This window comes from Myotis davidii, unplaced genomic scaffold (genome assembly GCF_000327345.1).
Source record: "Myotis davidii unplaced genomic scaffold, ASM32734v1 scaffold963, whole genome shotgun sequence".
NCBI lineage: Eukaryota > Metazoa > Chordata > Mammalia > Chiroptera > Vespertilionidae > Myotis > Myotis davidii.
In genome coordinates, this window is record NW_006294116.1 from 1,863,045 (window position 1) to 1,873,298 (window position 10,254).

Consider the following 10,254-nt stretch of genomic DNA (forward strand, 5'->3'; position numbering starts at 1 on the left):
TCTGGATTCAGCCTCAGAGATTAGGGATCAGAGATAGAATTTCTCTCCCTCGGAGAAATAATGGGTTAAAAAAGGAACTGTGCCTTATAGTATCTGTATAACTGAGACAAATGATACAGGGACTTTAAGGTTCAAATACCATGCACTCCCAGAATCTGAATACAAGAGTAGAATCTTCAATTTCCTAAAATTGAAACAAACCAAAAGCAAAATAACATGAATATGCTTAGTCATTGTTGAGGTGGCCCATAAAACCATGAAAAAAATAAGCTGATTTTAAAAATATATTGCTAATACGATAAGCCATTTCTCTTCTTAATTATGCTGTCCTGTGTCTGGCATGAAGAAATTATGCTTTTGGTAGCTGATTTTTAAATTTGTTTAAAATGAATAAGATAACATTAATTGTGTCACTGTGGTGAAGCTCTAGCACTGTTCAAAGAAAATGGTGCTTTGATTCTAAATGATTTGTATTTCTATATACACGAACCATTGCTTGACGAAAGCATCCTTTGAGAATTACCAGTTACTTGTTTTAATTTTATACTAAACGAAGAACCCTCTGCTCTGTAATGTGGTTTCTGAGTGGTTCTTTTCACCACTAAGGAAGAGCTCAAGTAGGGTGCCACCCTGAGTTCAAATGCCAAATTAACTACTACCTTGGCCCATCTGATAAAGTACTGTGTGTAATTCATTTAGTTATTCTGAATTATCCCGCAAAATGTACTAATACCTATGCGAATTGATATCCTTTAATTTCTGAAGCTTTCAAATTTAGAAATCATTTTTGATTTCTCCTGTGGGATTTACCCTGAAGGAACAAGTAAATTCATTTTATGTTATTATTATATTTTTAATCCTCACCTGAGGACATATTTTTATTCTATTTTTTGGAGAAGGAGGAAGGGAGAGAGGAGAGAGATGGAGAGGGAGAGCAAGAGCGAGATCGAGAGAGAGCGAGCGAAAAAGCAATAGGTTGCCTCCTATACGGGCCCCTACAGGGGATCGAAACTAAATATGTGCCCTGACTGAAATTGAACCTTTTGGCATATAGGATAAAGCTTCAACCAACTGCACCTGGCTCAGTCTGTTTATTTTGTTGCAATAGTCCAATAAGTAAGGCTATTGTGGGGTTTGGTCACAGCTTTGATTTAGCTGTAATTTGGTGACAAAACATTCAAGAAATGAGATTGGTAATTTGAAATGTTCAGATGATCAGAATAGAGCAAAGAGCAAAACTAACTGAACACTGAGCCAGGCATCTGTTGGGATATTATTTCTCTCAACTATCTTAGTTGATAGCATCCAGAAAGAGATTTTAAAAATACATCGTTTTTAGAACCTCTGTGATTTTAGGAAGGTGAACTTCAACCAGAGCTTTTGTTTACCTTGTGTATCTGTACTAAAGACCTTTTGAAGTAGAGAATGCATGATGAGACAGTGGGAAAATATTTACTCTTACGCCTCAGGTGGGTGTATAAATTGATAGAATCTCTATGCAGGGTGATGTGGCAAAAACATTCACAATTAAAATTGAATGTATCTTTTAGCCCAGTAATTCCACCCCCCAAAAAATATTTTAAAGATAAATATGCAAATAATATAAGATTATTTATTTCAGCTCTCTTTGTAATAGCTAAAGAGTGGGAATGCAACACTAGTTAACTATATTATGACAGAGGCATAAAATAGGATACTATAAAGCAAAATAAAAGAATAAACTAATTATATACAGATACATGGTAATTTGAAAAGGCAAGTTGAAGAACAGTATGTATAATAACATATATATAACATTTTAAAAATCCATGACTATGTATATTTATGTGTATTTCTATTATATACATATAACATCTATGGAAGGTTATACAATAAAATGATAGAATTAGAGGCCTCTCAATGTCTGGGGACTAAAAGTGGGAGGGGAATGTATTTTCTGGAAAAAGACTATGTGAATGTGCTATCTAGTTAAAGCGAAAATTTTAAAATATATATAAATTTTAAAAGAATGTAAGTAAATACATTCTTATATGCATGCATATTTTGATCAAATCATGAAGATTCAAATTCAAAAATATATAACTGAGTCACCCCAAATTTTGAAAATAATTTTGTAAACTATTTTGCTATCATAAATATTGGTAACTGCGTAGCTTAGAATAGAGTAGTATCCTGGGTCTCTACTTGTGTCAGCCTATTCCAAATTCTAGGTTATATAACTTGCAATTTCCCAACCATAGTGTTTATTCCTAGAGTAGAGAGGATGCTGAAATCTTAGGCACACCGTTTTGTAAAAATTGTCTGACCATGCAGAGCTCCATTATCAATATGCCAGATGTGTACTTAGGACTCGAGTTTTTTTCTCCATTTCTTGGATCGGCTCTGTGTTGGATTCTTTCCTAAGGATATTCCATGTACTTGGGTACCTCTGGAAACTCAGATGAAAACATATTCTTCGGCCTTAGCAGCATTAGCTTAATGAGAGCGTTTCTCCCTCAAGATTCCAACACAGTTTCCATATTTGAACTTCCTTTAAATGATTTGGCTCCTCTTCTGTTCTGTGTCCAGTAGGAAAGATTGGAGGACTTGGCCATATGCTCATACCTATTGCAAGGGTGTTGCATCAGCACTGCTCAAAACAAATGGATTGAGATTTTAGGAGAAATCACTCTCCAAAAGAAAATTCAAATTTTGTTAACATAGTGAAATGGATTATATACTTGAAAGGCAAAGTAGAAGATAATCAACTACAAGAATGTATTATAAAAACACAAAAACAAAACAAAAACCTTGCATTTTCATCTGGAAGAAAAAGGACCAATAAAAGATGTCACACAAATTGATAAGGTTGTTGACTTTGTTTAAAATACAAAGAACTAGTCCTGAGTTAGATATTGAACGCAACTTACTGTCTCTCTCATTTCACGGTGCCGCCAAAACAAGAAACAAGTAAGCACGGAATATGTCTTTCTGTGTCATGATGAGATGCTCTGCTTTCCTTTTCTCACTAAGTCCTTGGGGCAACCACATCTTAAAAGTGGGATGAAACAGGACTTAAAATCTAAGGAAAGGGAAGCCTAATGCATACTCAATAATTATTGAATGGCTGAATGAATTAATGACTGAATTTTCACAGAACATTGACAGATCTGATAAAAAGCATTTTCAAGAAAAGTAGCCCATTTATACCACAGAAATCTACGTATTTTATCACTAGTCATATCATTGATTATTAAAACAGCTAATAGTGTAATAGGTGATGCGTTTTTTACAATATAATTTTAGATTTACAAGGACACATATTCAAATCAGAGTTAATGCATTTAGATAACCCTTTTCTTTTAATAGACCTGGAGAATTCGTTTATAAGATTTACCCTAATGGTTTAAAAAATTAAAAAGTTTTATTTACACTCAAATCTGTTTATGTACTCAACAGATTTGAGCCCGATTGATCATGTCTCACTTCAATAAAGCCTGATAATAAACTTTAATCCCATAGGACAAATCCATTAATTATGCTTTCATGGGAGGTATAATTAATGGGTCTATACTGTGGAATTATGGCACTCAGTAAATATTAATAATTCAAACACACTTTTCCAAGCACCTTAAGAGTACCCAAACAAATATATCATTTTATATGGCTGAAGCTTTCCTTCAACATCCTCATATGGAACATAAATGCATGGGGGGGGGGAAATTAACATCTTCTTTTCAGTGAGATCTTTATAGACGATTAAAGATTCTTTGGTAGAGATATTATGCATTCCAATAAAATGGTCCGTCAAAATTTATTTTTGTGATCGTTATAAAAGGTCTGATGCAAGCTTAGAAGCAATCAGTAAAATGACAGTCATGCATTATAATACTGAAAAGCCTAGTTATGTTGCTAATAAAGAATATTTTAAAATAAGCATTTTATTTTAAAACAGTTTCAGATTTATAGAAAAGTTGCAGAGAACTCCTGATTAACCCTTATCCAGTTTCACCTATTGAGATCCTCCTACCTTAGCAGAGAACATTTGTCACAACTAAGATCTGATATTTGTACATTCTTATTAACTAAACTCAGCAATTTATTTTGATATCACCAGTTTCCCCTAGTGTCCCTTTTGCTATTCCAGGATTTTATCCAAAATGACACATTATGTTTAGTCATCATGTTGCCCTTAGAATCATAATCTGTAATAGTTCTCAGACTTTCCATGCCGTTGATGAACTTGACTTTGGTCAGATTTTTTTCTAAAAAGGTCCTCAATTTGGGTTTGTCCAATATTTTTCTCATAAGTAGACTGAAATAGTTGGATTTTGGTAAGAAGACCACAGAAGTGAATTATCTCTCTCATAACATTATATCATGCTACCTTCATGATCACTTGGTTAAGGTAGCGTTTGCCAGTTTTTTCCACTGAAAAGTTACCTCTCTCCCTTTTCATCCATTACTATCCAAAAGAAATAAGTTACTAAACACAACCTAGGGGTGGGGGTGGACTATTAAGTCCCACTTCTTGAAGAGGGGGAGCAGCTACCTAAAATTTTTTGGAATTCTTCTGCAGGAGAGGTTGTCTTGCCTCCCAATTTTTTATTTATTTGGTCACTTATTTATTTATGTATGAATTCATTTTTGTCTTATACTTTGAGTTGTACTCTAATGCTATGTCATTTATTTTGTTGCTCAAAGTGTTTCATCTTTGGCGATTGGGAGCTCTTTCAAGTTTGCTCCTCTGTCTCTTTGGCATGCTCCACCTTTTTATTTTTGAGCATGTCCTTACTTTCTGTCACAACAAAATGCTTCAGGATATGGTGGATTTCAAAATAATTTTGCTGAGTGAAAGAAGCTGGACCCCAAATAATTTATAGATATAGAAATGGAAAGGGGGGAATCTAGCAATTTGGCTGAAATAACCTTTTAAGTGTGGGGAAAAATGTTAGGTTTATATTACTTATAAACCTAGTGTTGAAAAGGAGATGTTTATTGGACTTCGAAGCAGAAAACTAAGTTTTAGGACACGTGTCAGAGTTAGGATAGGCTTCTTATAATGAGAATGTCTATTGCAGTCTCCAAATGAGTAAAACACACAAGGGTATTATAGGAGAATTAAGGGCGTTCCTTTTTTGGGATGATTGGCTTCCTTTGAAGAATAAGTATTCTATATTCCCGTGGGATTGACTTTCACATGATCATAAACCAGCCATTTCCACAACCTCTGAACTATATCATAAGCAGATAAAGCCATAATTCTAACAAAATCTTTTATGAAGATATTATAGGAGAACATACACTGTTAGCTTTTAAAATTATCTATGCAACTTTTATCTATGCAAAGTACATCTATGAAGTACTTTGCTAATTTTATTTAAACATACAATTGCATTGGTATTGCTATAATTGAATGAAAGGGTAAATGAATTTAAGTATAGTAAAATGTGTGGATAAGGCATCTCTGAAGAGTTTACTATCGTATTTTAACTTAAAGGAAAAACAAATTGGAATGGCAGCTAAATTACAGATCACTGAAATGCAAATAGAAAAAGCAATAAGCTAAAATGAAGATTTTAAATTATATATATATATACTGTATATATATATATATATATACTGTATATATACTCTCAACTTAATAATTAAGTGCATTTCATAAGATGTCATATAAAATTGATTTGTTTTTTAAAGATATTTTTCATGATTTCTCATGAGCAATGGAATGAAAGTGTCACACTCTAAGATGGATTTGAAACTGAAAGCTAGAACAAAGTTTTCTCTAAGACTGACATTCAAAGAATCAAGGTTACATGATGCAAATTTTAGAGTCTGCTTTTTACAGTCTTAGGATGGCACATTTATTTCTGGAATGTTGTAGGGAGACCTCAGCCCTAAGAGAAGTTAACCATGAAACTTGATTTTGAGCTGCTCTACTTATGGAAGTTGGAAAGCCTTTGTCTGTAAGATTATGATCCAGGGTTTTATATTTTCACAACTGAATGTCATCTCTGTCACCTGAATATATAATTTTTAAGGGCAAATACTTTAATGTGCTTTGCATAATATCATTAGTTCAGGATAATATCATATAACTCAAATGTATATGAACTGTGTTCTATCACTTGCTATGTGTCCAGTTTATTGTACACATAAATAAAAATGACTTAAAATAATAATTTTTAATTCTCACTCAAGGATATGTCTTTTTGGGAGAGAGAGAGAGAGAGAGAGAGAGAGAGAGAGAGAGAGAGAGAGAGAGAGAGAAACATCAATCAGCTGCCTCCTGTATGTGCCCTGGCCAGGGATTGAACCTACAACTTAGGTATGTACCCTGACTGGGAATGGAACAGCATACTTTTGGCGCACAGGATGATGCTCCAACCAACTGAGCAACCCGGCCAGGGCAAAAATAATCTTTGAATTAAAAGAAAGCTTAAGAATTTGTAGCAGTTGCAGTATCTGTTCTTTGAATTTCTTCTTTTATTGGAACTTAAGTCAGCCAAACTTGTCTACTTGTTCCCTTATCTCAATCATGGTTAATTCCTTGTTTTTCTGTAATCTTCACTGCAAAATTCATTGTATTTGTGTGCACGTATATTTGGAAAATGAGCTGAAAAATGGAGGTGTGAATTATTTTCAATATTTTATTTGCTTGACTACTTAAATGGAAAATTCCTCTGAGAGAATAAGCTAAGAATATAGTAAAATAAATTATGTTGCTACCTATTGTCAATATCCTTTTCTTGGTTTTAGAAAAAAATAATGATGTTACTAACTCATTTTTTAGGTTAATCTCTTATGTAAGAAGTTTTAATTGATTAAATTTTTAGTACTAAAATAACAGCATTAACAAATTTCCAATAATGCTCTTATACTGTGTCTTTTGTCCTTAAAAGTTTTGTTTAGCAGAATATAATAAGAAAGGTTGTAAAATAGCAGGGTCTATGAATGTGGGGATCTTAAAAATATAATATTTCTTCATTTTGTAATAATATAATAATGACAGACATGTTTTTTATAAAAACTGGATACAATTATATTATTCTCCATAAATGAAAAAAATTAATAATCTATGTTTGATAATCAGTTTGAAAGACATAGAAATAGCAACATAATGAATTAACACAGATACATATTATCTTCAAAGAAAAGGTAAAAAAATAAAGTAAGCAAATGTAATACTAAATACTACTCTAACACACAAATGATTATTATATTTAATAAAATGCACTTGTACATTGTTATAATTTCACTGATATCTCAGATAACTATTTCTAAATAAGAAATAATCCTATATAATAAAAGCCTAGGTGGCATCACATGATGTCATCACAAGATGGCCGCCACAAGATGGCCAGCAGGGGAGGGCAGTTGGGGCGATCAGGCAGGTTGGCAGGGGAAGGGCAATAAGGCAGGCAAGCAGGCGAGCGGTTAAAAGACAGCAGTCCTGGATTGTGAGAGGGATGTGCGACTGCCGGTTTAGGCCCAATCCCTGTGGAATTGGGACTAAACCTGAGTCTGACATCCCCCAAGGGGTCCCAGATTAGAGAGGGTGCAGGCCAGGCTGAGGGCCACCCCCACCCTGTGCACAGATTTTGTGCACTGGGCCTCTAGTTCATTATATAACAACTAGAGGCCCAGAGTCCCTTGCAGTGGCCTGTGGGGATTGGGCCGAAGTTGGCAGTCCAATGCCACCTGCAGCTCCTGCCTGCTGCTCCCACTTATCCCGGCCCCCTGGCGCTCATGCCCAATCAGCCCTGATCTGGAGAGGCTCGAGCCATAGCACTTGCCAGCCATAAGCCCTGCATCTGGTGCCTGACCCGAGGGGGCTTTGGGGAAACCTGGATGCGTTCAGCCCCTGGATGGGTGGTAGGACACCCTTGCCAAATCAGGATCTGGATCCCTCCCACTGACATTCATGCCAGTTGTTGGGAGCCACCTGGCGGCCACTTTTATATAATTTCTTCCTTGTGGAGAGTCTAGGGAGGGGAATTGACTGCAGTGGCCGAGGCCGACTTCCAGGAGGCCATCAGCACTGTCAGGATCATGCTGGCAGCACTGCTTCATCTGTGCCTGGCCTGTTCTTTGGAGATTGAACCTTCAGGACTACTGATGGAGTGAGTGGCTACTGTCGGGCTAGTGGGCCCCTGGGACAGGTAGGACAGCTGAGCAGCACTCACGCTGTGGGGGCGTACTGACCACCAGGGGGCAGCTTCTGCATTGAGCGTCACAGCAACTGGTCAACCGGTCGTTCAGTCATTCGGTCACTTAGGCTTTTATATATATAGATACTTTTTATTTTCCTACACCCATATTTACTTTATTTTTTAATTTTAATAACAAGGATTATATTCTAAGTTAGGAATAATAAAAATGGCTACAAAAAGTGTCTTTTCAATTCACTTTGTTTTTCCTGCAGAGTGCGGATATGAGCCCAGCAAGTAGCACCACTTCACTTCCAGTTAGTCCTCTTACTGAAGAGCCATTGCCTTTCAAGGTAACAAACAAACCAACAAACAAACATGATTTTTTTAAAAATAGTTCATAAATATAATAAAATAGATATTTCATTCTTAAGTGGCAAATGAACTGCTTTAATCTGTAATAATCTTATATGAAATATTAAAATCTTTTTTGTTTCATTTTGTTGTCATTCTAATTGCTAAGTAAAAGTAAAGGTTTGGAATATACAGTAATACTTTCTGGAACATGTTATTTCTTGGCATGTGATAGATAGTGTTTTCACTGTAATGTAATGGTTTGATATTACATGAATTGAGGTTTCAAACCTTTTTAATTTAAGCAATAAATTTAGAGTGAATGGTCAGCCCTCATCAAGTGTTTAAATTTTCATTGATGACTGTAGGTCATAATTAATTATCTAATCTTTACAAAGTAATAGTCAAATTCATGAATTGAAATATGGAACCATTCCTCCACATTATAATTTTAAAATATTTAAGTAAATATGCAAATAAGTATTTAAGTATTATGATTAGTAGAATTCTTCAGTTTGGGAGGCTTTATACATTAAAAATATGAAGTCATCTTTTTGTTTTGATATTTAAGATTAAATTTTTCTCTTTAGGCCAGAGCTTGTAGCTCAGCTACTTTATATTTATGCCAGGGATATTTGGATTTCATTAGGATTATTATAAATAAAGGCACTACTTAAGAGCAGGAGATAAAAAGAAAAACTTGGAGAAATGGGATAATACACTTACGTGCAATAGTTCAGTGTTGTTTGGTTTAAAGACAGGGAAATGTACATTTAGGGGTTCATTATAACTTGCATAATTTTTGTATTTATCATAAAATTATTGTTTTGGGAGTTTTTCTTTTTCATATAAAAACTTATTCAACTTCATACTGCTTACACCTAGTGTAGTGACTGGCATGGATTTACATGTCGTGAATATTTACTGTATTGTTTAACTTAAAATAATAGAAGGCTATGAATTCCATTGTGTATCATTGTTTTCTAATTATGCGTGCTTTCTTGCTTAATGATAGACAATAATAATTGTTAAAAATCCATTTATATCAGAAAAATTGCAAAATACTGAATAGTATTCTGATTATGTTATTTATTGAGAAATATTTCTTTATTATCCTACAACAAAAAAAGAAAATCATACAATATTTCAAAGCTTAGTATTACTTGATATATTCATCTTATGATATATGGGACAAAATTTACAGAAGAAACATATTTAACAAGGTTTTCACTGGATTTTCAAAGTATTATCAGAAGTCATTTTCTCTTTTTAATATATTGCTAATGCCTACCTTCCTTAAAAGTTAATGTATTTTTTAAGAGGTAAATAAGAGGTGAGATATAGTCTAAAATCAAATGATATACATCTAATATAAATATAATCTTTTTGTTAGTGTTTCTGATTGGTTCTAAGAGATAAATATTATTCCTGTGTTAATGTGTGTAAGGGATTGTATCAACAATTAAAAATGCCAGGTGCTTATAATATATAATATTGGCTTTTGTCAATGCATACAATTATAGTATCTGTTATGTTACTTCTTTTGTGAAAGGAATACTATTTATAATTTTATTTATTTATGTATTTATTATTTTTTTAATTGTTTTATTGCTTAGAGTATTACAAAGAGTATTACATATGTCTCCTTTCCTGCCCCCCGCCCTTAACAATCCCCTGGCCTCCCCTACCCCCCAATGTCTTATGTCCATTGGTTATGCTTATATGCATGCATACAAGTCCTTTGATTGATCTCTTACCGCCCCCCTCCATT

General features: G+C 34.1%; 1 protein-coding gene across 1 annotated transcript in view; it reads left to right on the plus strand.

The window, feature by feature from the left end:
• The window catches only part of CCSER1 (coiled-coil serine rich protein 1), a 666,528-nt gene that overhangs the window by 473,231 nt on the left and 183,043 nt on the right, over positions 1-10,254 (plus strand). The window contains exon 7 of the mRNA XM_006768187.2: positions 8,405-8,482. Within this exon, the coding sequence (XP_006768250.1) occupies positions 8,405-8,482 (78 nt within the window). The remainder of the gene's footprint in view (positions 1-8,404; positions 8,483-10,254) is intronic.